The 27,906-nt window shown below is 47.9% G+C and overlaps 2 protein-coding genes and 1 pseudogene across 8 annotated transcripts; 2 read left to right on the top strand and 1 right to left on the bottom strand.

The window, feature by feature from the left end:
• The first annotated feature begins 181 nt into the window (after window positions 1-181).
• On the top strand, window positions 182-2,875 carry UFSP1 (UFM1 specific peptidase 1). Its single transcript, XM_077140837.1, has one exon. The coding sequence runs from the start codon at window positions 288-290 to the stop codon at window positions 732-734; it is 447 nt and encodes a 148-aa protein (XP_076996952.1). The 5' UTR covers window positions 182-287; the 3' UTR covers window positions 735-2,875.
• Window positions 926-27,906, bottom strand: SRRT (serrate, RNA effector molecule). 7 transcript variants are annotated; one of them, XM_077140833.1, is made up of 21 exons: window positions 27,826-27,906; window positions 27,639-27,708; window positions 27,178-27,317; window positions 10,176-10,304; window positions 9,771-9,917; window positions 9,340-9,552; window positions 7,333-7,502; window positions 6,977-7,161; window positions 6,674-6,772; window positions 6,471-6,588; window positions 6,121-6,278; window positions 5,739-5,800; window positions 5,529-5,607; window positions 3,259-3,447; window positions 2,674-2,847; window positions 2,419-2,572; window positions 2,115-2,308; window positions 1,756-1,912; window positions 1,463-1,564; window positions 1,221-1,347; window positions 926-1,116 (listed from the first exon to the last, which is right to left on the bottom strand). In XM_077140833.1, exons 3-21 carry the CDS (start codon window positions 27,297-27,299, stop codon window positions 1,041-1,043), a joined length of 2,655 nt encoding a protein of 884 aa, XP_076996948.1. In that variant the 5' UTR covers window positions 27,300-27,317; window positions 27,639-27,708; window positions 27,826-27,906; the 3' UTR covers window positions 926-1,040. The 7 variants fall into 7 exon arrangements, with proteins under 7 accessions (XP_076996948.1, XP_076996949.1, XP_076996944.1 ...); XM_077140834.1 differs by lacking the exon at window positions 27,639-27,708 and having other exon boundaries at window positions 27,826-27,900; XM_077140829.1 differs by lacking the exons at window positions 27,639-27,708; window positions 27,826-27,906 and adding an exon at window positions 27,444-27,630.
• Window positions 3,541-4,500, top strand: LOC143667064 (SIN3-HDAC complex-associated factor pseudogene; annotated as a pseudogene).

Below are 27,906 nucleotides of genomic sequence, written 5' to 3'. Positions count from 1 at the left end.
CGTGCCTCTAGGAGGACGCATCTGCCTAGCCTCAGCGACCGCCGCTCCCGCCGCGCGTCCTGGAGCTGCTAAAGGACGTCCACCTGGGCTTGGCCCCGCCATGCCGCTGCCCTGCACGCTTGGCTCTCCTCTCGGGCCACTACCTCTACTACCATTATGGCTGCGACGGGCTGGACGACCGGGGCTGGGGCTGCGGCTACCGCACCCTGCAGACGCTGTTCTCGTGGCCAGAGGGTCAGTCTGCGGGAGTGCCCGAGCTGGCAGCCGTACAGGCGGCCCTGGAGGACATGGGCGACAAGCCCCCCGGGTTCCGGGGCTCCCGGAGCTGGATTGGCTGTGTAGAGGCCAGTCTCTGCCTCGCCCACTTCGGAGGGCCCCAGGGGCGCCTATGCCACGTGCCCCGTGGAACGGGTCTTCAGGGGGAACTGGAGAGGCTTTACTCCCACTTCGCAGGGGGCGGGGGGCCTGTAATGGCAGGGGGCGATGCGGATTCCCAGGCCAAGGCCTTGCTGGGAGTTTGCCTGGGGCCAGGCAAGGATGCGTATGTCCTGGTACTGGACCCTCACTGCTGGGACACCCCTAAAAACGCCAGTGAACTACAGGCTTCCGGATGGGTGGGCTGGCGAGAGATAAGCACAGCCTTTGACACCAACTCTTTCTACAACCTGTGCTTAACCAGCCATAACCTGGAAAAGCAGCAGCACACCCTGGACTGTGGGTCGTCCCCAAACTAACTCTGGCCCCATGTGTGCACACCTTGCACCTTCCAAAGGCAGAGAGGGCTGCCTGATGTCAGGCCCCCAAGAAGTCCCGGCAGAACTTGGGGCCTCTGACGTCAATAAAGTTTCAAGTCCTAAGCTATCTATGGCCCCAGTGGATCTTTGGGATAACTAGAGAAGGTGTATACAATACACTCAGTCAGGAGTCAATGGAGAAGTGCTTTTATTGGCAGTAGGGCTGTACGTACAAAAAATTCTCAAAGCTAGATGGGACAAGACAATCACAAGTATAGATACTAGGAAAGAGGAAAATCAGATGGCTCAAAAGAAATCAACATCATCTGGGGCATCTAGGTCACGATATTCCACAATGGCCCTTGGGTCTCCACGAACCATCCTATGGGATAGAAATAAAATGAGATGAGAGCAAAGGGTCCCAGAAGGGGAATTTGAAAAAGTCAGGATGAGTCAGAAAAGTTGGACATCTTAGCTTATTGTTACCTGTTGCGGGGTTTTCCAGGATAACCCCCTTGGCCTCGAAAGGCATCATAGTTCCCCCGGCCAGCACCATACGGAGCATGGGGGTAAGGAGGTCCTCCTGTGGGGACTGCGGGACGGACAGCACCAGCTGTAGAAAGGGTAGATATAAGGTCAAAAACTATGACCATAACTATGTCCTAGCCAAGTTTTCTTTCTCCCAGTCCCACATAACCAACCAGCCCTTTCCTACCTCCTCTGCTTACCTCCATAGCCCAAGATGGGGGGCCGAGGCTGGCCATAGGGCATCAGGCCCTGGGGTGTCTGGTGTGGGTAGGGGAGTCCCGGGGTCAAGCCTGGGGGGAGTACAATACGGACAGGGACATGAATTACTGCGTTGGGGATGGAGAGGACAGAACACACAACACAAATGGCTTTACAAATATGGCCTGAGAGTGGAGCAGAAATTTCTTAGGGGGTGATGAATTAATGAGAAACAGGCATCCCTGGATAGCCAAGGAAGAGGGAATGTGACAGACCCTCATGGATCGTATCTTACTCTGGGCAGGGCCAGGTGGCTGGGCTGGCTTGATCTCAGGCAGAGCCGGGCGCTTTGCATCAGTGAGGAAATTGTTGAAAAATGCCACTTCCTTCTTTACTTCCTCAATTTTCTCTGCATGCTTGTTGAAGATATGTTTGCGTACAAATTCAGGGCCCTGGGTGAAAAATAGAGTGGATCGGGACAAAACAATGAACACGGGTCGCTGAGCCCTCTTCTCATACCCAATCCGGAATGATTATCAACCTCCTTTCCTACCAGCCTCCACTGAACACTAATTTGCTAATTTCTTCCCCAGGCCTTTAGGGAGCAGCCCCCTCCTCCAACCGTTCTAAGAAACCAACTCTAGCATCGCAGACCTTGAATTTCTTGCCACTGAGAGGGCACAGCCACTTATCCTTGCCCAGTTCCTGGGTGTTAGAGGTGACAAATTTTTCCACTTCCTGCTCAGGGTCTTTGCGACCCATCTTCTGGGCCTCTTCCTCTGAAAGGGATTCCCGCACACTCAGCAGTGGAGTCAGCTTCTCCTCAAATGTTTTCTGCCACTCTAGCACTGTGGTTGCAAAGAGAGATGGAAAGCAGGTTAGAGGAGGAAGCCAGAGCCAGGGAGGGGTGGAGGAGATGGAAGAGAGGAAATCAGGAAAGGAGGCCCTGGGGGCTTACCTTCTCCATGGCTGATGCGGTTGGGGGGCATGGGTCCCCGAACATGGATGATGCCACAGCGATTAGGCATTTCATCCTCATTGGGGTACTCGCATGTGTTGTAATAATCCAGGGAATGTACGATGCGCAAATAAAGAAGAAGTTTATCCAAAACCTAAGGGAAAATGTGAAGGCATGTCAAAACCTGTCTTGTCTGTTGCCCATTTTCTGCCCTGAGACACACACTCTACTGCCCCCACACTGCTATAGCTGCACCTTGATCAGCTTCTCATCCCGTTCCACGTTGATCTCAGCCGGGTTCCCTTCTTTAGGAGGCTCCTCAGGTGGGACACCCCCACTGCTCCCCAGTAGTTCTTCCTCCTCAGCACTCACTTCCTCAATCAGGTAGTCAGTGATGTTCTTCAAAATTGGGTTCTGAGAGGGCAGACTCTAGTGGGGAGAGAGGGGAGAAGGTGGGAATGATGAACAGGGCAGGTGAGGCAAAAAAAAACCCTTCAGGTAGATAAGCTAGGAGGATTTTAACTTTAAAAGGCAACGTGAAGTCTCACGCTATCACTGTTTTCCCTGCCTCCTTACTACTTGTCCTCATTTTCATCTTGTACCCTAACTCAGAAATGATCACTAACACTAATCAGTTCTGTTGGAAACTGGAAGAAGTACCATCCACACTGCAGGGGCGGGGGTGGGATGGATGGGTGGGTTAGGGTTGAGGGAGAGCTAGGAGTTCAGTCAGAAGTGGAATGGTAACAAGAAGTCAATGCTCTAGATCAAGTAAGATCAGAAAGGTCCACAGGTGAGGTAGGTGGGCTGCTTTAGAAAGTCCAGTGGGGAGTCACTGACTGTTGGCAGAGGAGGTGTCCCTGGCTCAGCAGCCCAGAGCTGGGTCCTGTCATCCAGGGTGTGGATCAGCTTGGCTGCCAGCTTGATGTCATTGCGCACTATCTGCTTGTGCTGGGTGATGCCGTTGATGTTGCGGACGCGCCGGGTGAGGTCTCTGTTAACACCAGGACTCAGCTCGCACTCCCGGAGCTGGAAGGACGGATATTTAGTAAGGCCTGCCCACCCACCACCACTTGCTTAAGCTGCAGCAGCTCAAAGACTGTGGGTGGCCCTGTTGGCTGCTGTATTTGTAGGGCTAAATCCTCCAGTTCTCGATTCACTGATAGTAAACACTATGAAAAAGAACTTCCAGAACTGTTTTGGGTTGCATGAGACTTGTTCAGGAGACATCTGTGTCTTGTTTGTGAAAATACAGAAGAAGCTGCCAGAAGGATTAAAAAAAAAAACTGGAATCGTGGTGGATGCAAGGGCAGGACCCAGTCTAAAAACTACACTGAAACCAAAGAAAGTGAAAATTTCTGTCTGGAAACAGGATAAAAGCAACCACATTAGTAAACAGCAGAAAGACTTTAAACATCACAATTCTGATGCTCACAGTACCACCTCAAGTGCCTCCCCAGCCCAATCTCCTTGTTACAGCAACCAGGCAGATACCAAGATAGCTTCAGATCTACTAGAACACTAGTCTTTTTCTTTTTAGATCTCACATACTGGAAATGAGAAAATATGTTGTGGAGTTACCTCTAAAGGCCTTTGGGGGGAAGTCCTCAATGACACACAACTATTCAAGCCTTGCTGCAGCAATAAGAAAAAAGCTGCTGGAAGCGGCAGGAGCAGGGGCCAGAGCCTCTACCCATGTCCACTCGGGAGTGCTGACTGAGGTTTATGTAGAAGGGGAACAAAGGAAAAAAAATTTTTGGAAAGACAACAAAGCAACAAAGTGAACCTCCTAATTTTAACTTGGATACTTGCTATCCTGCCAAAAGACAATTTCTAGAACGGTTTTGAATGGGTTATTTCCTCCCCCAGTTTCACAAACTCTGAAGCTTACTAGAAGAAAGAAGTGTATATAATATTTAAGATGCTGAGTATTTTCACAGGGAAGCTGAATGCTGCTGTAAAGTGCTCTTTAAGTCTTTTTGCAAATCCCCTTCTCATGAATGAAATTAGGTAAATTTCAGGGGATAGAGATGGGATTTGCTGCATGATAAACCATACATAGTTTTAGTCTTTTCTATATTGAGCAGCAGTGGTTGGGGCATTTTTTAAGATGGCTGGCTATACTTGTTTTCCCTCATGATACTAAATTTGTCATAATTCAATAATATGTACTTGCCCCTAGAGGAATTTGTTAATAATTTTGAAATAGTAAGACCTTCCCAAGGTTCTGATGATTGAAACCCAAACTACTGAATATTAAGCTGGACAGACTAAGCTTTCTGGTACAAATACCTTGAAAAAAAAAGTAATTACTAAATATACAAAGAGGTAACTTGACTGTATATGTTGCATCCTGTGTCACCTCCATATTAATATTTGATAGACTAATTTATATGAAACTTCTAAAACAGAATCAAAGTTCCTCTTGGGGAAATGGCAAGGCTTCAGGAGAAGTGATCCTATATGAATAGTACTGAAGCATCACCGCACACTAGAAAAAAAAATCACTTTCCATGAGGGGAGGGACATTTTTGCCTACCTTATAACAATAACATGACTCGGCTTATTTTTAAAACTGGATTTTAAAAACTAGAGATACAACAAGGAGTGAGCCACTTTTTATAGGCACTCTTCTTATCTAAACTTAAGATTCTATATTTCTTCCTTTTGGAAAAACCTATAGGCTCCATGCCACCAAATGCAGACAATACTGTGAGTTGGGTTGGCACTCCCACAGCCTTTGAGGTATATTACTAGAGTCCCAGCCATTACCATCTTCCTCCTGAGTTATTTTTTTTCGGTACATTTAACTGCAGTATTGGTGATAGCAGATGCTATAATATGGATCATCTCTTAAAAAAAAAATGGCCCTGTTTGGAGCTCCAGGGATTAAAATTTGAGCTCCCTGAGGACAGTGGCCAGATGGGTCTTACAGAAGGTCACTGCCCCACAGCCTAACCCACAGACAATAATGAGCCAGTTCCTGTGAGCAGACGGAATGGCTAGACCATGACGCAGCAGGAATGAATCAATGAACGAACACTGGAGGTTGTCTGGAACAGGCAGAGGCAAGATCTCTTCCCCAAAACAGTCTCACTCCTAATACTCACTCGGATATTCTGCAGGTTCCAACAGATCTCTTTGATGTTGACACTACGGTCAAAGGTCACCCAGCCACGACGGAAAAATCTAAATAAGAGAGAAATGGAAGAAAACCTCAGCATCATCTTGCGCTAGGGATGGGGGTAGCATAGGCCATTCATTGACCTTCCTGCACCTCTCTGCCAGGTATCCAGGGTCATGCTGTTCTCAATTCTTACCTCCTCTCTGGCTGAGGCTCCGAAAGTGCCACACGCATAAAGCCTGGGTATCTTTTACAAAGCTGGAAGAGCAGAACAGAAATCCCATTTAGTGATAAAAGGATTAATTTCTTTCTCCAATCACCAAGTCCCAAAAACCCTGGGGAACTGCCTTTTAATCTTTCCCCTCCTCAAGCAAGGAAAAACCAATAAAGGGCTTAACAATGTCAGTACTTGACAGCAAATGGTGCAATCCAGGGCCAGCAGTATAAGGGTTATTAGCTCATGGAAGGAGCTTTTTCTAACTAAAGAACAAAGACACATGTCCAAAGGTGCCTTCTCCCTCCCTAAGCAACAGAGCCTGGGTGTCACCCCTGCTCCCAATACCATTTTCCCCACTTACAGAAATGATCTCAGCCCGGGAGATGTTGGGTGCAATATTACGCATGAAGAGAGAACATGTTTTATGCAGGGGCCGTGGTTTACATTCCAGCCCTGGAGCCTCCTTAGGCTTTTCCCTTTCTTCTTCTTTGGGCTTCTCCTTTTCCTTGAGTGTTTCTTCTGTGAGGGAAGTGGTGGGAATTTGTGGATTTTATTGTTGATTTTGGAGGGGACAGTGGAGAAGTGAGCTGTCACTGCCCCCAGAGAAGTCTCCCCACACAGGCCACCGGCCCCCCTCAACTTCCCCAACCTCTCACTTCTCCCCACATTTTGCTGGAAGAGAATATCCTGCAAATAGAGAATGAAACCTACCCGTCTCCTCCTTTTCCTCCTCAGCATGGCCGCTCTCGGACTCCGACTCGGACTCCGACACGCTGCCTTCATCAAAGCTGTCATCACCACTGTGCTTCCTGTTCCGCTTCTTGCTGTTCTAGGGGCACCAGAGCAGGAAGGGATGAGTCAACACAGCCAGGACCCCAGCCCTGAGGTTCTACCCCACCTGAGAGACAGCCTACCTTTTTGGCTTCCTTCTCAGGATCTTCTTTCTTCTCCTCCTTGTCCCCATCACCCTCAGATTTCTTAGTTTTCTCATCATTAGAACAGTCGTTTTCAGCCTTCAGGGAGAGATAATCTTCAGGATGTCAAATCTCCCCTTCAACTTTTCCTACCCACCACAGCTGAGCCCAGAAATCCTCTATTCCCACCCACCCAAAAAAACACAACCCCACTAGATTCCACCTCCTTTGACTCCCACCACTTTCAAAAAAGCTCCAATTCTGCCCTTCTCCCCAGGCCGTCAGAAGACCCATCACTCAGACCTGTTTGCCATCTTCCTTCTTGTCATCCTTATCATTGGCCTTGCGTTCTCCATCCCCGAGCCCTGGTACAGCCCGGCCTTCCTCTTTCTTGCTGGGCTCCCCAGGCTTTCCTGCCTGTTCCTCCTCTTCCTCCTGCTCCAGGATGCGTAGATCATTCTCTGTACCTCCTTCCATCTTAATCACAGCTACCAACAAAGGGGAGACATATCACAATCCAAGAGCCCTGGCCTTCAGGCTCTGGCATCCTGTCAACCTGCTCCTGACTCCCAACCAACAAGACCCTGGTCGCCAGACACCCCCCCTACCCTCACAGGGCTCAGCTGTCTGCATCCCTGCCACCCTCCATACCCACGCACCTGCATCCAGCATCTTGACAATGGCATCAGCTTTGTCTATGTCCAGGAGAAGATTATCAAACCAGCTACTCTCCATGAGGGACAGGAAAACCCTCAGCCGGTTCTGCAGGGCCCCCCGGGCCTCCTGCCGACGCTTCCCCACCTCATCTGGGTGGTACTTAGACCGAAACCTGGGAAGGAATGTGGGGCAAGGACAAAACAGTCACTGGAGGCCAAGTCCAAGATGAGGGGAGGGGCCCAGGAAAGTCAGGGCATAGCCCCCATCCTCTCATACCCACAAAAGCTCATGAAAACAGAGATTAGAGAAAGGGGGCACTAGGACCACCCAATCACCCCACGGGAATCTAGAGGTTGTGCTCTGAAAAGAAGTGGGGGAGAACTAGGAACTGAGAGCTCTGGATTTGGGAAGAGCAATGGCTATAGGGGAAGGCCAGGGTTGGAGGGGCAGATTAATTGCCCCAAGTCTCTGGGAAACACTAACTTAACAAGTGTAATTTCCCAGACTTCAGAGAGGAAGGCTAGGGAAATATTAGGACCCAAAGAGCCTCCCTCTCCTTGCCAATCCCAAACTACAGTCATCTAAAAGGACTATTCCCACCAACTCCCTCCAACCCTAGGGGCAAGACAGGGCAATCTGAAACGCACTGGGGAGGAAAAGCCAAAAAAAGGCAGGATATCCTTCTCCCCCCTTGGGAATGGAAGACAAGCAAGAATTTGAGGGGACAGGGTAAGACCAAAGGGAGAAATCCAAGTGCCCTTTTAACCTCAAGTATTGCCCACGGGGACAGAAAAAGGTGAGGGGTGGAGGGTTAGGATGGGGCATGAAAAAAGAAAACATTTAAAATAGGACCTTGAGGGAAAAACAGAAAAAATTAGGATAATGAGAGAATGGAGAAAAGGGGTGGGGAGTATGAGAAAGCCCCAAAAACGAAAGGAAAAACTGAAGAGCAGACAGAGAGAAACTGAAAAACCAGAAAGAAGTGTTAGGCAGGAGAGAGGGGAAGAACAGGGACAGATAAGAACAAAGGGAACATAGAAACTGAGACAAAGACATATAGAGAAAAAAAGAAGAGGACAGAGAAAAACAGAACAGAACCACAGTTCAGCAGAAGAGAAAAGGAAAAGCCGCAGGCATCACCTCCAGGATCTTTACCTTGGCTGCTTGGTCAAACAGAGCTCAAGATTTAACTAGCCGCGCCCAGGGCCCATGCTGGCTGGTGGGCCACCGGCTGGCTCCTGGCTGGGCGGCCCGGCCCAGATGCCCCACCCCCGCGGGACTCCGCGGTGGGGGCCCTGACTGACTAACTGCCTGAGCAATCACATTCAGCTAAACCGCTGCATTGTGCACAGCAGTGCCCTGCCTGTCTGCCTGGCCGGGGCAGCGCGGCTCAGCCCAGGGGGCTCATGTATGGGCTGGGTATGGTGGGGGTGGAGGTGGGTTTGCTCCGAGCTCCGTCGATGGGCGGGTGTAGTTCCCAGTTCTGGCTCTTTTCAAGGAGGAGGAGCAGAAAGAGGATGAGGAGGAGGAGCAGGAAGGGGGGAAAAGATGGTTGATTAAAATTAAAACATCCACAAAAGGAAAAAAAAATTAAAATTCTTTTTCTGTCAAACGACCCTGAGGATCTTTGTTTTTCTTGTCTGGATTCACTCGCCGCTTTTGGGAGGATGCCACAGCCACACAGGGTCCCGGCGATCGGGGACGACAACGACCCAATGTCAGCAAGTGGGAAGCAGTCTGTCTGCTGCCCCAAGGGGCCAGGTGGCTCCAGCCAGCTGCCTGGAGGTGTCCCACTCACTGAGAACAGTGGGGAAGGGAGTTGGGGTGGGGGCCGTGGCAGCCACTGATTTGAGGAGACCCCATCAGCCAATGCTGGTATACGTCCCATCCCCCACCCCCAGGAAATTCTGGATTGGGGAAAATGGGAAGAGGACAGGGCTGCAGGCTCCACTGGCTAGGCCAGGAGAAACATGCCAGGTAAGAAGTGGCAGAAAAATAGGGGCACTCACCACTCCTCATCTTTATGAGCCAGGAAGAAATCCTGCATCTGCTGCCTTCGAAAGTCCAGCTTGTAGTCATTGTAGCGTTTCACTGCCTCTGTCTCATCCACAGAGTCATCCAACGACAGGAGAAACTCCTTGAAGGTCTTCATCACTGGTGGTGGCACACCCAAGTCGATCTCTGCGATGCTGCCCAGCCTGAGGGGGGCCCGGTCAGGAGGTCTTGGTTGTGGGGGAAGAGGGTGGGGGGATGGGGGTGCCAAGGTAGCCAGCTGCCCCCTTTCTTTGCCCACCACGGACATCAGCCCAGGCACCAACTGCTACCACCCCCCCCAGGCACTGTTCTGTATTCCTGACCAGCTCCAGCCATGACCTTCAGCAACCCCAATCCAACCCCAAAGCCTTCCAACTCCCTTCTTCCAAGAACCCCAGGTCTTTACCTGGCCTGGATAGGCAGTACATGATGCTGCATGATGTGGACGTCTGGGTGGCCCCAGGGCTGAGGGGGGCCATAAGTTGGGCCCCCACCCCCCCCAGCATAGGGCATCTCATAGCCACTGTGGTATGGGTCAGAGCTGTGCTCATCCCTGAGGGTGGGGGACACAAAAGTCAGAAAGAGAAGGGAACCACCTCTCCAGAGCATGACGGAAGGACAGAGGGGAGGACATCTAGGGAATGTGGTCTCTCACCCAAGGGTTTAAAAAGAACAAAGAAGCGATGGGATTATGGAACATTAGAGACAAGGAAATGACAAAGAAAATTTTCGGAAGAGGTGAGGGAAGAGAGCTGAGAGGTCCAGGTGGAACTGAACTAAGGAGAGGAAACAGCAACTCTTGCCATCTCACCAGTCTCGCCTCATGCGCTTCTGCGGGGGACTGAGCTCATGGCGGGGAGGAGAGAAGCGCTCTCGCCGATTCCGGTCGTAGTCCCGGTATTCACCCCGACTGCGACGCTCCCGGCCACGGTCCCACTCTCTAAAGTAAAAACAAGTAAAAGTGATTCAAGAGATAGCTGGGTACACCAAGGCCACCCTCCTGAACAGGTTATCGTATCCTAAGACACTTGATTAAACACCTAAAATTATTAAGCTACATTCTGAACAGAAAAAGACTCATCTTCTTTCCTACCACTTCAGCCGTTACCCATACACTGACGACTCTCCGACCCTACCTACAGCCTGGCATTCTTCCTGAGCTACAGACCCCTGTGGATAACCCTCCATAAGACATCCAATGTCACCTCAAATTCTACCTGTCAGAATTGAGCCTGTCAGTCCTACCATCAGACACCCACACTTGATTCTCTCCGCCTGCTTCCCAGTCTATCACAGCCACACAGCCCCATCTCCCCACTTAGCATCACCCTCGCCAACCTCACACTGTCAGTCCCCTGCCTCAAAACCTATCAATGCTGTCCTCTTCTCGACCATCCTCACAAACTGCCCTGGTTGCTTCTACTGTTTATCTGCCTCTTGTCTCTCTCCCCAGCTCCTCTGCTCTGTTCAGTGATTTCTCTCAAAACAAATCTCATCGTGCCACACCCTTGCTTAAATGAAACGCCAGTCAACACACTGTTTAAAACTCTGGTTCCTAGATATCATTTCTTCCTCTACTTGGTCACCAGCCACACCCATCCCATCTCACATAACCCCCTTCCCTCACATACCAAAAATAAAAGAAAATCTTTGCACTAACCAAGCTGTTTTCAAGCTTTCTGGCCTCAGGACCTCCTTACACTCTTAAAAATTTTTGAGGACATTATGAAGATTTTGTCGAAGTGGGTTTTATCTATCAATACTTAGCATATTCACACCCTGGCACATGCTCTCTGCCACCCCTGTCCACTCAGCTCTGGCTACCCCCATCAGCACCATGGTCAGGAAAGCACTGCTTTTCTCCCATTTGCCTCGACTGTGGCTTTCCCCACCCCAGCCCCAGACTTCTTTCTTGTTATAGTGTCAACCACCTCCAGCTTGGAAGACAAAGTCACTGAGGCCACAGAGTCAATCACTGAAGGGCAAGACACCAAGACGTCTGATTTCTTTCCTGATGTGAAGAAAACAACTTCAAGCTTTGAGGACAAAGCACTGAGGCCAGAAAGTCAACTAGGGAAAAGCCTCTGAAGGACACCAAAGATGGTGATTATTTACTGAGGCACAGTCAATCATCTTAAGGCCCTAAGGCTAGAGGAAAAGGAGTAAATGTTCTCTTAGCTGTGGCTGCCATCACTCTGCTACCTGCCACTTTTTTTTTTTAACTTTTTTTTGGTAAAATATAAGATATATACAAAAAAAAAAATCAATAAATTTCCAAGTACATTTTAACAAGTAGTTACAGAACAGATTTTAAAGTGTGGTATGGGTTACAGTTACAAGATTTTTAGTTTTTTCTTCTAGCTGCTCCAAGACACTTGAACACCAACAGAAATATTAATATAATAATTCAGCAGTCTACACATTTGTTAAATCCTATCTTCTCTGTTATGCTCCTCCTTCTCTTTAAACAACATATATACATTAAAGCAATAAATTTCAAAGTACATCACAATAATTAGTTGTAGAATATGTTAGGTCGGGGGAATGGGGAAGGGCACTGCAACTGGAGCTGCGGAAGCTGTGTCGCCCCTCCCAGCCTGACTTTCAGAACTAATGAACCACCCCTTCCAGACGTCACCTGACCTCCATCCTTAAAAGCTGCCCATGACGAAGCCCACATGCACACTCACCTCCCTCCATCTTGGGTTTGGTGAGCTCTGCCTGGGAGCGCAGAAATACCCCCCCCACACACACACACTTTAAATTTCCTGGTGTACCTTTCTTCTTTCTCACCCTTTTGCCTCCTAAACCTTTCATCTGGTGCTGAAACCCGGGAGAGGATCACGGGTGCTGCCTGCCTGGCCAGAGGCGCCCTGGCTTCCTCTCTCCTCCTTTCTCCACACGGCCAGCAACAAGGGATCCTTCAGCCCACCGCTGCATCCACCAGATTGGGTAAGTCCCTTCTCTCCTGGCCCTGCTGCCGGGTCTCACGGTTCCGAGAGAGCCTGTCCGTTAATTACTCTCCGAAAATCGTGAATTCACGTCAGGTTCTCTTCAGAGGGCTGAGGTGAACGGGGACGCCAGCAAGCCTCATACCCTTTTTCTGGGACTCGAAAAGCTGTGGGGACACCCCGCTTCTCGGCTCCCTCCCAAATTCAGGTCCAGGACCTGAAAGGGCCTCAAACCAAGGTGAGACATCCCCCGGGGAGACGAGCCCCCGCTCATAAGAGCTCCAAGGACTCTCTCAGGGCGTTAGGACACCAACACCCCCTGGGCCAGTCCTTTCTCCTTTGAGACCCATCAGTAAGGCAACAGGTCCTCTCTCAGGGGCCTGAGGATGGGACTTTCAATTTTAATATCCTTATGAACCTCTGCAACCTTTGCCAGAGGAACGACAAATGGGCCGAAATTCCTCATGTCCAGACTTTTTTCCTTCTGCGCTCCCGCCGCTCCCTTTGTATTCTCTTCTCCCTCACTCTACCCTCCCCTCCCTCCAGCGGCGCTCCAGTCGCCATCTTGCCTTTCCCTCCCCCCTTCTGCTTTGGCAACATCTCAGTCGCCATCTTCTCCTTCTCTTCCTCCTTCTGTTCCGGTGACGTCCCAGCCGCCATCTTGCCCTCCTCTCTCCCCTTCTGCGCAGGTGGCACTCCCGCTGCCATCTTGCCTTTCTCTTCCTCCTCCGCTGGCGGAGCTCCAGCCGCCATCTTATCCCCCTCTTCCTCCCCCCGCTCCGGCAGCATTCCAGCTGCCATCTTATCCTCCCCTTCCATCACCATCCAGTCCCCCACTGTCCTCAACAGCCTTGCCCTCCTCACCTATAAGCTCTCATACCCACTCAAAGAACCCTTTACTGTCCACTATGGGAAGTTGCGGGACCTGACGGGTTAGTTCGAGTACACACCCCTTTCTCCCTAGCTGACCTCTCTAATATTGAGGAACGGCTAGGCTCATTCTCCAGCGACCCAACCGCCTATACTAAGGAATTTCAATATCTAGCTAATGACTAGGATTTAACCTGGCATGACATTCATGTAATCTGCTCTTCTTCCCTAACTACAGATGAAATGGACCGCATTTTCAATGCAGGCAGGGCTCATGCTAACCAGGTGCATATAACCGACCACACCATGCTGGTAGGGGCCGAGGCAGTACCAGACCAGAAGCCAGGGTGGAAATATCAGATTGACAATCCAGCGGGGAGGAACGGGCAAACTAGATGGGACAAAATGCTTACATGCCTCATAGTAGGCATGCAGAAAGCTTCACATAAAGTAGTAAACTTCCATAAGCTAACGGAAATTACCCAGGGTCCTGATGAAAACCTGGCCGCTTTTCTACACCGGCTCATAGAAGCCCTCTCCCAATATACCCGCCTAGACCCCGACTTGGAGGCTGGTAAAACTGTTTTAGCCACACACTTCATATCCCAATCGGCTCCAGACATAAGGCGTAAACTTAGAAAAACTGAGGATGGTCCTCAGGCCCCACCCTATCCGTGACCTGGTAAACATGGCCTTTAAAATTTTTAATACTCGTGATGAACTAGAGAGGGCAGAAAAGGAATCCCGGGACCGCTGAAGGGCGAATTTACAAACCCAATCCCTGATTGCGTCTCTGCGGCTCACTTCAACGGAGAAAAAGCCGGCTATGACTAATCCACCACCAGGAAAGTGCTTCAAATGTGGCCTCGACAGACACTGGTCCTGCCAGTGCCCCAATCCTCGACCACCCAAGGGACCATGCCCTCTCTGTGGTACAAAGGGACATTGGAAAAGTGACTGCCCCTCGGCGCCTGGCCGTGGAGAGGCCGTCCTTCCAACCCTAACCCACCGCTAACAGTCCTGGGCCTGGCCACCGACGACTGACAACGCCCGGCCTCAGCGACCCCAATCACCCTCATCGAGCCCAGGGTAACAATCAAGGTAGTGGGTAAGTCCACCTCCTTTTTAGTGGACACAGGGGCTACCTTTTCTGTCCTCCCCTCTTACTCAGGTCAACTCCTTCCTTCTCAGGTCACAATTATGGGCATAGACGGCCATCCTTCACACCCCTTAACTACTGGACCACTTACATGTTAATAGAAGGGTACCCCATTATACATTCTTTCTTAATAATGCCTTCTTGCCCCAGCCCGCTAATGGGGCAAGATCTTCTTGCCAAATTAAGAGCCTCACTACACTGGATAAAAAAACCCTCAAACAAAACTTCATAGCAAGTGCCAAACTAACGTCACTATCCACACCACCACCCATGCGCCCAAAGGACAATATTCCTGGTGCAATGGAACTCTTACCAAGTGCCTTAACTCCACTGCCCCAGGACCATGCTTCCTGGTAACTACTGTTCCTCAATTAACCCTCTATGGGGAGTCCGAACTAACTTGGCTACTGCCCCTTCCTTGCTCAAAAAGGGCTGTCTTTCTTCCTATCCTAGTAGGCATCAGCCTAACCGCTTCAGTCGCAGCCTCAGCCACAGCAGGAGGGGCGCTGGGACATAGTACTTTAACCTCTCAAAACTTCGAGACTCGACTACAGGTAGCCCTGGGATCGACATCAGAATCCCTTTCCTCTCTACAATGCCAACTCACCTCACTAGCCCAGGTAACTCTTCAAAATCGACGGGCCTTAAACTTGCTGACAGCCGAAAAAGGAGGAACGTGTATATTCCTCCAAGAGGAATACTGCTATTATATCAACGAGTCAGGTCTGGTGGAACAAAATATTCAAACCCTAAACAAACTAAAAGATGATCTCTGCCACAGAAAACAAGGAACCAACTCTGCCTTAAGCTGGTTTTCTTCTCCTCTGGAGACATGGCTCCTCCTGCTACTAGGACCAGTTATCCTAATCTGTCTTTTTTCTCCTAGCTCCCTGCCTCCTCAGCTTCCTTCAGGAACACATAAAGGAACTATCCCAGGTAGCAGTCAACCAAATGCCCCTGCATCATTATCATCACCTGCCTTCCTCACCAGATTCCTACAGCCAGCCTCCCCACTCCCCTGGCCATGACGGTTCCAGCCTATAACCCCACGCCGCCCCATTACAGCAGGAAGTAGCCAGAAAGATCTCAGCGCCCCATTATCACAAAAAGGCTGGAATGTTAGGTCGGGGGAACCGGGAAGGGCACTGCAACTGGAGCTGCGGAAGCTGTGTCGCCCCTCCCAGCCTGACTTTCAGAACTAATGAACCACCCCTTCCAGACGTCACCTGACCTCCATCCTTAAAAGCTGCCAACGAAGCCCATATGCGCACTCACCTCCCTCCATCTTGGGTTTGGTAAGCTCTGCCCGGGAGCGCAGAAATAACACCACCCCACACACTTTAAATTTCCTGGTGTACCTTTCTTCTTTCTCACCCTTTTGCCTCCTAAACCTTTCAGAATAGATTTCAGAGTTTGGTATAGGTTACAATTCCACAGTTTTAGGTTTTTACTTCTAGCTGCTCCAAGGTACTGGAAAGTAAAAGAAATGTCAGAATAATGATTCAACACTGATATTCATTATGAGTGAAGGTAGTAAACCCTACCTTCTCTGCATAACTCCACCATCACCTTTGATCTTTCTCCCACTCTTTAGAGGTATTTAGGCTATGCCCATTCTAACTTTTTCATGTTGGAAGGGACTGTAGATAATCTGGGAGTGGGGATGAAACTAGCTAATGTTTTGGAAAGGCTGGCCGCTCTACATATTAGGATTTATCTGGTCCAAGGACCCATCTGCAGGTTGTCAGTTTTGAAGAGTCACCCTAGCGCATGGAACCTTTGCAGAACCTTGCGTAATGCCCTAAGAGTTCTTTGGGACTGGCAGGAATGGTTTTGGTTGGGGTTTGGCAAGTTATGATAGGTAGTAATGCCCAACTGAAGCATGCATGAGAGTGACCTCCAGTGTAGCCTCCCAACTCTATTTGAACTCTCTCAGCTACTGTACTTTGTTACACTTCTTTTCCCCCTTATGGTCAGGCATTGTCAACCTCACAGTGCCAGGACCAGGCTCATTCCTGGGGGTCATCTCCTGTGGAGAGCCGCCTCCCGGGTCAGGCCTAGTGGACACGCTGCGGCCTGCTCTAGAGTTCCCCCCGCCCATCGAGTGAGTCAAGATGGCGCCCGCATCCTGTTTCCGCGTATGACGCACGCGCCCACCAACCCTATCTTCCAATCACCTCTGTATACGTGGCACTAACCTATTGGGTTTGGGCACAGTATATAAGAGGTTACCTGGACAGGGTGGGGGGAGACGACCCATAGGGAGCCGTACCTGACGGCCGCATAGAGGTTGTTCCCCCGCGGGGTATTCTGTCCCGCGCGGAATTTGTAACAGAGCTTGCAAGCTTAGCTCCAGTAAAGGTCTGTGCTCACAACTGCAGCGTGTCTCGAACCCGTGTCTGTCACTTGAGTCGGTTTGTCTGCGTCCGTCTCTCTCTCCCTCCTGTTCCCTCCGCCGGCCGGGGACCAGAAGCTGAGCGAGACGGTGCCGGACAAGTGGTGGCCCGTACGGGGACCCTCCTCTCTCGACACCTCTTCTGCAAGGAGAGCCGTACTGTCTCTTCTTGAACTGAGAAGGACGTGCATCCTGAGCGCGCCTGATCACCGCGAGAAGGTGAGTACTTCTTATTACGTGAGAGTTAAGGCCCGCGGGCTTTCAGGTAGCCCCGGGGACTCGGAAGAGCTCTCCGAGTGATTAAAGTACAGTGCCGACTGCAAACATGGGGCAGTCCGGAAGTTTACCTTTGTTAGCTCCCTTAAAGACCCTTTTAGCGGACGGCTCCTGTGAAAGTGAGCCGCCCACTTGTAAGCCGCCAGAGTCTGGCGCTAGTTCAGACGACTCTGACTCAGAGTCAGATGGTGACGAGGCCGAGAGTGCAGGCGCACCTCTGCTGATCGATCTGGGGGGGCTCCCGGTCTCGCCCCCGCTGCCCTCCGCCCCGCCCGCGCCTACCGCTGCGCCCCTAGAGACGCGGCGCCTTCCGGTGGATGGTAGGCAAGGGCTCCCTCGAGTGGCAGCATCAGGTAATTCCGTCTGCCCTCCATTGCGAGATCCGGAGCCCCCTGCAGGCTGGTCCGAGTGCAGTGGAAGTTACAACTAATTGATTACAGTCAGTTACAGATTACTTTGTTCATTCTCCAAAAAAGATTTTAGAGCATTACCCTACCGCAGTTGCAGAACTAGCCCTAGAAGCCATCAAGAAGGCCATACAACATTTTGGCCAACCACCCAAAAACCTCAGGGTGCCTTACTCTCTCCAGCAAATTGAAGTACTTACCGGGTGCATAGATCAATGGGCTGTTCTCCGGTGCACCTTTTTGGGATGTATTGACAGTCAATACCCTAAAGACCCCCTCTTACAATTTGTTACCCGACATCCAGTGATCTTTCCCAAAGTGACTTCGCCTAAGCCACTAGCGAGCGCCCTCACCGTGTACACGGATGGCTCCAGCTCCGGTACAGGGGCGTATTGTGTGGAAGGGGACACTCCCAAAACAGTATTTTTTCAACCACAAAAACCTCAGTGGGTTGAATTGCAAGTCATTATTACAGTCCTGAAAGAGTTTCCTGGCCCCCTGAATATTATCTCTGATTCCATTTATGTCGTAAATTCTCTACAAATTTTAGAAACTGTGGGCATTATAAAATGTTCCTCCACAGTGAGCACATTCTTTCTCGAGCTTCAAGAGACAATACGTGCTAGACAACATCCCTTTTACACAACTCATATTAGGGCCCATACAGGCCTGCCTGGTCCCATGACACAAGGAAATCACATAGTAGATGTGGCCACTCGACAGCCACACGTCTTCCCCGCGCTGACACCATATCAGCAAGCCCGAGAGTTCCATGCCAAATTTCATATCAATGCAGGTACCCTAGCTAAGCGGTTTAGTATTCCGCGTGCAGCGGCTAGAGATATAGTCCGAGCCTGCAGGGATTGTGCAGAACAAAGAGCAGTCCCTTCGGTTGGAGTTAACCCTAAGGGCCTCATCCCAGGAGACATTTGGCAAATGGATGTCACTCATCATTCAGAGTATGGTAAAATTAAGTACCTGCATGTGTCAGTAGACACATGTTCTCAGATATTATTTGCCTCTGCTGAGACAGGAGAAAAAGTCCACCAAGTCATTGCACACTGCCTTGCCGCTTGGGCAGCGTGGGGTAAGCCAAAAATATTAAAGACAGATAATGGACCTGCTTACACCAGTAGAACCTTCCAAAAATTTTGTGATAATATGGAAGTACAATTAAAACATGGCATCCCTTACAACCCTCAAGGACAAGGAGTCATTGAGAGAGCTCACAGGTCTCTCAAAGACTTACTAAAGAAACAGAAAGGGGGAATAGGTCACGGCCTGTCCCCAAAGGCTCAACTGTCTATAGCCTTGTTTACGTACAATTTTTTAAATGAAAATTCACAGGGAATGACACCTGCCCTTCAACACACCACTCCGAGTCCTCCACATAGAGGTCTAGTCCGATGGAAGGATGTCCTGTCGGGACAATGGCAAGGCCCTGACCCCGTGCTCAGCTGGGCCAGAGGCTCTGTTTGTGTTTTTCCCCAGGAGCCAGGACGTCAACCAGTGTGGGTTCCGGAAAGACTGGTGAGAACCGTGACATCGCCCGAGGAGGCCACGGAGCTGTTGCCCAAAAAACCAACAAGCCTTCAACCTGAACCATCAGATCAGGCCTCCAACTCTGCTGATGACGGCGGCGACTGACGAGATGGCAACGAAAACACCGGTCACCCTTCGACTGTTTAGAAGGGGGGACCAGTTTTAATACCCCCCGCTCTCCCAACAGGTGGAATCAGACCTTAAAGTGCTTGGGAAGATCAAGTTAACCCCCGTTGCCTTCGACCTTTCCAAACTGGGCGAGACTGTACAAAGTCTGTGGAACCGAGTCACCTCTTGGTTCTCTTGGCCCAATTTGACTACTTGGATTCTCGTAGCGGTGGGACTATTAGTGGGATTAGTCACTGTTAAATGCTTGTTAGAACGCTTGTTCCAGACACAGCAGCAATTGCGTGTTACTACCATGTTGGCTATGTCACTCGCCCCTGGTGCTCCTGACAACGACCGCCCTGCTGCCCAGTCCCCCATTTCACCGTATGACCCATTCCGGCCACTCAGGGCGGGACGCTCGAAAGCAAGACCCGCTGCAAGGCCCATGGCTGTGTCCCGGGTATAAAAGGCGGCACCAGCAGTCATAATTTTGGTTGTAGGCTGATCTCTTAGGCGAAGTCGCAGTCCTGGCCAGACTAGACTCCAGCCATTGCACAGAGACACCTAGCGACACTCTCGATTCTGGTTGCCGCTCTCCTGCCCCCCCTCATAACCCAGTTGCGAGGCGAAGCACTGCAGGGAGAGTCACGTGGTTTCCAGCTCACGGGCTCTCCGGTCTCTATATGAGGTGGCATTCTGGTTGGTGCCTAGCAAGCCTAGTCCAGACTCCCCAAAGCACCAAAACATGTAGTGGGCCACTCAGGCCCACGGGAGCACACTCATCAATGGAGACACTGGGTCAAAATAAATAAAAAAAGGGGAGAATGTGGAGAGCCGCCTCCCGGGTCAGGCCTAGTGGACACGCTGCGGCCTGCTCTAGAGTTCCCCCCGCCCATCGAGTGAGTCAAGATGGCGCCCGCATCCTGTTTCCGCGTATGACGCACGCGCCCACCAACCCTATCTTCCAATCACCTCTGTATACGTGGCACTAACCTATTGGGTTTGGGCACAGTATATAAGAGGTTACCCGGACAGGGTGGGGGGAGACGACCCATAGGGAGCCGTACCTGACGGCCGCATAGAGGTTGTTCCCCCGCGGGGTATTCTGTCCCGCGCGGAATTTGTAACAGAGCTTGCAAGCTTAGCTCCAGTAAAGGTCTGTGCTCACAACTGCAGCGTGTCTCGAACCCGTGTCTGTCACTTGAGTCGGTTTGTCTGCGTCTGTCTCTCTCTCCCTCCTGTTCCCTCCGCCGGCCGGGGACCAGAAGCTGAGCGAGACGGCACCGGACAATCTCCCATGACACAAGGGAGACTTTCTTTCCTGGATGTCACATCGCACATAAGGGAAAGGGCAATGGTTTCACTTGCAGAGTTGGGTTTAGAGAGAGAAAGGCCACATCTGAGCAACAAAAGTACCTACCACTTTTTAAGAAGATTCTAAGCTTCAGAAAAAGCCTACCACTATACTATCGGGTTCTCAACCTGAGAGAAACACAGCATGGCATCAATTCTGGGGTGGGAGGAGGGAATTGAATACTTAAATTGGGAGAGGAACATTTCTTAACATGTTGCATTTTTCATGTCAGCTCAATAAATCTTCCTTTCAATTGAAATCTGGCAGCAATAGGTTTACAGAAAAACTATGCAGAATTCCCCTAGGTCCACACCTCATCCCCAAAGTTTTCTCTTAGTGTGGTGCATGTGTTAAAACTGAAGAATCAATACTATTATACTTATATTACAGATCACTGTTGTATAATTCTATGGATTTTTTTCTTTTGCTGTGGTACTATACATGGACCATAAAATTTCCCATTTTATAATCTGGTGTTCTAATTTGTTAGCTGCCAGAATGCAATATACCAGAAACGGGATGGCTTTTAAAAAGGGGAATTTAATAAGTTACAATTTACAGTTCTAAGGCCAAGAAAATGTCCCAATTATAACAAGTCTATAGAAATGTCCAATCAAAAGCATCCAAGGAAAGATACCTTGGTTCAAGAAGGCTGATGAAGTTCAGGATTTCTCTCTCTAGTAAGAAGGCACATGGCAAACTCAGTCACAGTTGCTCTTGGCTGGAAGGGCACGAGGCAAGCAAGGCATCATCTGCTAGCTTCTTCTCTCCTGGCTTTCTGTTTCACAAAGCTCCCTGGGAGGCATTTTTCTTCTTCATCTCCAAAGGTCACTGGGACTAATGGGCTCTCTGCTTCTCGTGGCTATGTCATTCTTCTCTGGCTCTCTCTGAATCTCTTTCATTCTCCAAAATTTTTCCTCTTTTAGAGGACTCCAGAAACTTCCCAAGACCCACCCACATGAGTGGAGACATGTCATCATCTAATTCAGCTTAAGAACCACTCTTGATTAAATCACATCTCCAGAGATGATCTGATTACAGTTTCAGACAGACAGTATTGAATAGGGATTATTTTATCTTTATGAAATGGAATTTTGATTAAAACATGACTTTTCTAGGGTTCATACATCCTTTCAAACCAGCACAATTGGGTAGAGGCAAATACTACATTGCTTCAATGAGAGGGAGGGGTAAGGGGTATGGTATGTATGAGTTTCTTTTTATTTCTTTTTCTGGAGTGATGCAAATGTTCTAAGAAATGATCATGGTGATAAATATACAACTACGTGATGATATTGTGAACCACTGATTGCACACCAAGTATGGAATGTTCATATGTTAAGAATGTTCGTGTTTGTATGTTGTTTGGTTTTATCAATGAAAACTGAAAAAAAAATTTTTTTCCCATTTTATCCACTTTTAAGTATATATCTCAGTATATGGCCATCACTGTTATCCATTACCAAAATGCATCCATTGTCTCAAAAGAAACTGCAACGCTTAAGCACTGACTCACATTTCTCCTCCACCCACATCCCTGGTAATCTGTAATTTACTTTCTATGAATTTGTATAATCTAGCTATTTCTCCTAAGTCATACAAAATCTGTTCTTTTGTGTCAGACTTATTTCATTCACCATTGTATCTTCAAGGTTCATGGTGTAGCATATGCAGGTATTCCATTCCTTTTATGGATGAATAATCTATTAAATATACATTTTGCTTATCCACTCCTCTGCTGATGGACAGTTGGGTTGCTGTTGTCTTTAGACAACATTGATTAATTCTGAATATCACTTTCTAAATCTGTTTGAATTCCTGTTTTTTATTCTCTTGAATATATACTTAGAAGAGGTATAGGAGGGTCATACGGTAGTTCTATGTTTAACACTTTGGGGAACCACCGAACACCACAGTAGTTGTACCATTTTACATTCCACTGACAATATATGAAGAAGGTTCCTATTCCTCCACATCCTTATCAGTACTCGTTATTTTTAAAAGATAATAACCATCCCAGTTGTATCTGTGTGGTCTTGATTTGCATTTCCCTGATGGTTAATGAGGTGGACCGTCTTTACATGTGTTCATTATCTATTAGTTTCATCTTGGAGAAATGTCTAAATGTGCTTGTACCATTTTCTTTTTCTGTCTTTTTGTTGCTGAATTATAGGAATTCTTTATATATTCTTGATTAAAAATAAATCCTTTCCAGTTAAACAGTTTCCAAATATTTTCTCCCATTCTGTAGGCTGTCTTTTTACTTTCTTTACAATGTCCTCTGATACACAGGTTTTGAAGTTTAGAATATTTTTTCTTTTGTTTTCATAATTCCATTATAAAGTCTAAGAATCCACTGCCTATTACAAGATCTTGAAGATACTTTCCCACGTATTCCTTTAAGAATTTTATAGCACTCATATTTAGTTATCTGTATATGATGTGAGACAGGGATTATTTCATTCTCTTGTGGATATCCAGCTTTCCCAGCACCTGGGAAGAGACTGTTCTTTCTCCTGAGTGGACCTGGCACCGTTGTTAAAAACCAATTTGCCTTATGGCTTTACTAATATGAACTAATCGTAATGAGCAAACTCTGCAAGCTAAATTCAAGAGCATAGGTTACCAGAACTAGAGAGTGGAGACTGGGCAAAAGATACTTAAGGAGTACAGAATGTTTAACAGGTTGATTGGAAATAATTGGAAATGGATAGCATAATACTATGTGATAACAAAAAACTGTAAGTGTAGTTAACAATGCTGAGTTTAAGTATGGTAGAAATGGGAAGACTAGGGTCAAGTATGTCACTAGAAGGAAACCTGGAGGATAAAACCTGGCACTGTATAACAACGAAACCCATAGTGGACAACAACTGGTTAACTGTACAAATGAGATAGTTCTTACAGGAACTGGAAGAAACAGGCATCACTATTACAAGATGCTAATGATAGAGAGGTTGTGATGATTAGGTTCTGGCATCAACTTGGCCAAGTGATGAGGCCCAGTTGTCTAGTCAGGCAAGACTAGCCTGACCGTTGCTGCAAGTATATTTTGTGGCTTGTTGATAAACCAGAAGGCTGGTGTATTAAATCATCAGTCGGTTGGTTGCATCTGTGACTGATTACATCTGTGATCAACTAAGGCACGCTTCCCACAAAAGATAATCCAATCAGTTGAAGGCTTTTAAGGAAGAAGAGAGACTTTCACTGCTTCAGCCAGCCAGCCCTTCCTGTGGTGTTCCTCCTGGAGCCGCCAATTTCACAGCCTGCCCTACAGATTTTGGATTCTTTTATTTCCACAGTTGTGTCAGACACCTTTAAAAATCTCAGATTTATAATGTGTTGGTTCTGTTTCTCTAGAGAACCCCAACTAACACAGTACTATATGGGGAAAAAGGTCAGAGTTAACAGTAGGCTCCCTAGACCAGGTAAGTCCTGAAACCAGAGGGACCAGCCTTTCCAGAACATCAGCTAGTTCCATTTCCCTACCCCTTATTATTGGCAACCCCTTCCAACATGAAAATGTTAGAATGGGCATAGCTCAAATACTCTTAAAGAATGGGAGAAACATCAAAGATGTTGGTGGAGTTATATAGAGAAGGTAGGGTTTAACAAACAAGTATGACTAATGAATCATTATATTGATATTTCTTTTAGTCTGTAGTATCTTAGGAGCAGCTAGAAGTAAAATTGTGGAATTGTAACCCATAACAAACTCTATCTGTTCTACAACTAATTATTGCGCTGTGCTTGTATATATGTTATTTTTCACAAAAACAAAAAAAAAGTTGATTGTGATAAGAAAATATTTAGGCCTTCGTGTCTCCAATGTTCTGGAGCAGCTAGAAGGAAAAATCTGAGATGATGGTATGTGGTAGCCCATGACAAACTCTGGGACCTGCCCTGTAACCACTTGTTGAAGAGTGCTTTGAAAACTATTGCTTTTTTCTTTCTTTGCTTTGTATATATATTATACAATTTTAAAAGTTAAAAAATAAATAAATAAATAAAATGAAAAAAAAATCGATTGTACTCATACAGATATTCGCACTCGCCTCTATGAATAACAAGGGAATGCTTTTGTACAGATTTCAGGCCTCTGTTTCTATCAACTTCATGATTTTCCACATCAATTTTCTTTCCAATTAGCATCTTTACTGTGTCATTTCTCATGCTGTATGTTTCCAATGTATGTAACCAATGACCCAGGTTAACAAAGGTGTCTCGTCTTGTGACATCAGAAACTAATGTAATGTCCTGTGCACCTCCGTAACAGCTGGGAGTTAACGTTCTTCTTTTGACCAGCAGTATCCCATATTACAAGCTGAGCCTCATTTCCATCACTGAAATTGTTTTCACCTTAAAGTCTCCTCTGTGAACGTCAAGAACAAGCTGGACATACCCACCCCACTCTCACCATGATGAGACTCTTAACAGAGGTCAGTACATACTCATCCATCCTGACCCTCAAAGCTACAAGCCCAGGTGGCCACCCCAAAGCTCGGCTCTCAAACATTCTCCCAGGACAACTGCCATGCAAGCACAGCACTCTGTGCTACCACCCCTTACATGCATGGCTCAAGTTGCCCAAACAATACCTATTAATTTTTAAGTTACAAATACTATAAATTATGTATTTTTGTGGAAAATGACTATTTTTCAAAACAGATTTACTAGAAAAGTGCCACTGCTTTATATTTTTGCAAATCTTTAAAGGTATGGCTTAAGAGAAGACCACTGGATTCTCACATTTGCTTCTACATTCAATCTATTGTGACATGTTGCTTTGGTTGCAACGTATTTAGAAAATTCAGCCTCTTTGTTTTAGTTGGAAAAGGAAGAAATTTAATTTAAATGCCTCTTCAGAAAACTGTGGATATTCTTCTTTGATCCCAACTCAACAAGTAGCAGTTTCCTAAAGGTTAACTGCAATGTGGGATCTGCAATGTTATCAATGAACATTTTGTACTATGCAATATTAAAATCCACTGTTTTATCTTACTTCTTACACATTTCATTACACAGTATCAAATTCATTAAAATTACCACCTATTTTATTATTTAAGTATTGGGGATCTGTTAAGCTCACAGTGATGAATACAAGTGGACCGAAATTTTAATTTTCACTTGAAAGTTCCACTTCATCATTGGCAACGAATTGTTTTCCTTGAACAAGTTCTTAGTTCCTTTTCATTACCCAACCTAAAAAACCACGCTTCACATTCATTCAAGTAAAAATGGCGTCCCATGATAAAAAGCAGCCAGTTCAGCTCACAAGTCAGTCAGTCACACAAGTGCACTTCCTCAAGAGAACTACGGCTATGGTTTATACACTTTCCCATTTCATTGCAGGTATTTTAAAGGCATACTCAAGAATCTGATTTAATCAACTTAATTTTCATAGTTTCATCAAGCACATTCGTAAGTGAAAATGGTGCCACTGCCTCATTTGTGCTAAGGTGCCTGCATGCCTGCACGCTTTATCCTCAGCAGTGCTACAGCACCATCAGTGCCAGTGTCAATATAGTGAAAGTGGTAATATTTTATTATTACTCGGAAAATAGCTTTCACCTCACAGGCCCCCTCTCTCAAAGGGTTTTCCAAGACCTCTAAAGCTCACTGGAACAAATACTGAGAACCGCTACTCTAAACATGAGATATCTTCTTCACACAACCTACACCCACAACTCCAAGCTGCCCACTCCACCTGTGCCTGGGGAATTCCCACTCACTGATCCAAGTCTAGCTAAGTGTCATTTTCCAGGAGCTCTCCTTGACACACCTCCACAACTCCTTCCTCCCTTAGAACTATTCCTTTAAACACTTTAACTCAAAAACACTCCAGTAAACTAATAGCTTGCAGACTCAAAGGTAATCAATGAACTCAACTAGCACCACTCAAAGAACTCATTTGGAGGTTTCTGACAAAACAATAACAAAGTTTAATATCAGATGAATGAATGCTATTACAATAAGTCATCTCAAACTCTTTATACCAATAGATTTCCAAACTAAACCACTGTTTTAAGTGTTTGTGAAGCCCCTCAAATAAAAAGTCCTTCCATATTTCCTCCTCATTACTTTATTTGAAATCCTTTAAGAAGTTTCTTAAGGGAGACACCTAAATAGCTCACAAACACTCTAGTAAACTAATCACTTGCTGACTGGAATCTAATCAATAAATTCAACTGGTACTGCCAAAATAACTCATACAGAGATTTTGGGGGGAACAATTTCAAAAAAATTAATCACATCCAGCCAAGGAATTGGTCTTTCAAACAGTCCAGTGAAGTCAATTCAATAATAGTAATTTTGTGAAGCAAACTCTTAGAAGTATATTCCAACAATAAAATGCATACACTGGGCAGGCCACGGTGGCTCGGCAGGCAAGAATACTTGCCTGCCATGCCAGAGGACCCGGGTTTGTTTCCCGGTGCCTGCCCATGTAAAACAAACAACAAAAAAATTAAAATGCATACACTTTAAGTGCAGGCATAAATATTATCTTTTCAAACTCAACCTCTTAGTTTCACTGCTTTGATCTTCACAGCCTTCCTATTATCAAGCCATACATAACAGTTCTATGATCAACAGCAAGTAGCCTGCACCATATGAAATTGCCCTTTCTGTGCAATAAATGGCCAAATGCCGGCGGTTTCATATGGTTCACTCTAATAAAATCATGTTAAGAGAAAAGCAACGAGGATTGAATACAACAGAATGAGTCAGGAAGGAATGGAAGGTGTCTCACCGGTCATTCCAATCGTCCCCTCGACGTCTTTCATCTCTTTCCCGGGAACGGTCATAGTCGCTGCGCTCTCTTCTAAACTTGTCCCTGCGCCTTCGATCATATTCGTCATCGCTGTCACCCATAGCGCAGTCTGAAGGGGCCTGGAGCCCGGGGAGAGAGGGTCAGGGCGGCAACGAACAATGACAGGAAGTCGAAGGGATCGTCCCTCAGGAGGTGCACGCCCACCTCCCTCCCGCAAAAGCCGGCCGGCCGGCCACTGTCCCCACCATCCTAACTGCTCTTCTCTGGCAGGTGGACGGCCGCGACACTTCCACTCGCCCCCAAGGGTCTCCCTGCTCCTGCCCCAGACCCGTCGGCCCCGACTTGACAATGGCCTCCAGCGCGCTCCCCATCGGCCCCGGCTCAGGTCCCCCAGCTTCTCAAGGGCCAGCCGGAGACCCCGGCTCCCACCCCTCCCCCACCTGGAAGCGGTCGCGGCGGTTGGCCTCCCACTCGTGCAGGCCTGTTCTCCGGGAGACTCTGGCCCGCGCCCTGGCACGACAAGGCAGGAGAGAGGTAGATGCGGGGCCCTAGGTGGAAGGGGCCAATAAACAAGGAGGGAGCGGGCCTGCCAGAGATGGACTGTCGGCGGGCGCGAACTGCTCTCACCGCGCCTGCGTCACCCGCGGACCGACGCCCGGAACAGCGGAATCCTCCCCGCGCGCGCCGAACGAGAACTCAAAGAACTAA

Source organism: Tamandua tetradactyla, chromosome 23 (genome assembly GCF_023851605.1).
Source record: "Tamandua tetradactyla isolate mTamTet1 chromosome 23, mTamTet1.pri, whole genome shotgun sequence".
In the NCBI taxonomy this organism is placed as follows: domain Eukaryota; kingdom Metazoa; phylum Chordata; class Mammalia; order Pilosa; family Myrmecophagidae; genus Tamandua; species Tamandua tetradactyla.
This window is presented reverse-complemented; position numbering and strand designations above follow the sequence as displayed.

Excerpts from the sequence above, each read along its gene's own strand:
- UFSP1 (XM_077140837.1), top strand. The coding sequence starts at position 288 with ATGGGCGACAAGCCCCCCGGGTTCCGGGGCTCCCGGAGCTGGATTGGC.
- SRRT (XM_077140829.1), bottom strand. The coding sequence starts at position 27,569 with ATGGGGAGCGCGCTGGAGGCCATTGTCAAGTCGGGGCCGACGGGTCTG. Across the intron at positions 6,773-6,976 it reads AGAAGGAAGATGGCAAACAG|GCTGAAAACGACTGTTCTAA; the intron begins GTCTGAGTGATG and ends CTCTCCCTGAAG. Across the intron at positions 6,589-6,673 it reads CTGAGAAGGAAGCCAAAAAG|AACAGCAAGAAGCGGAACAG; the intron begins GTAGGCTGTCTC and ends TGGTGCCCCTAG.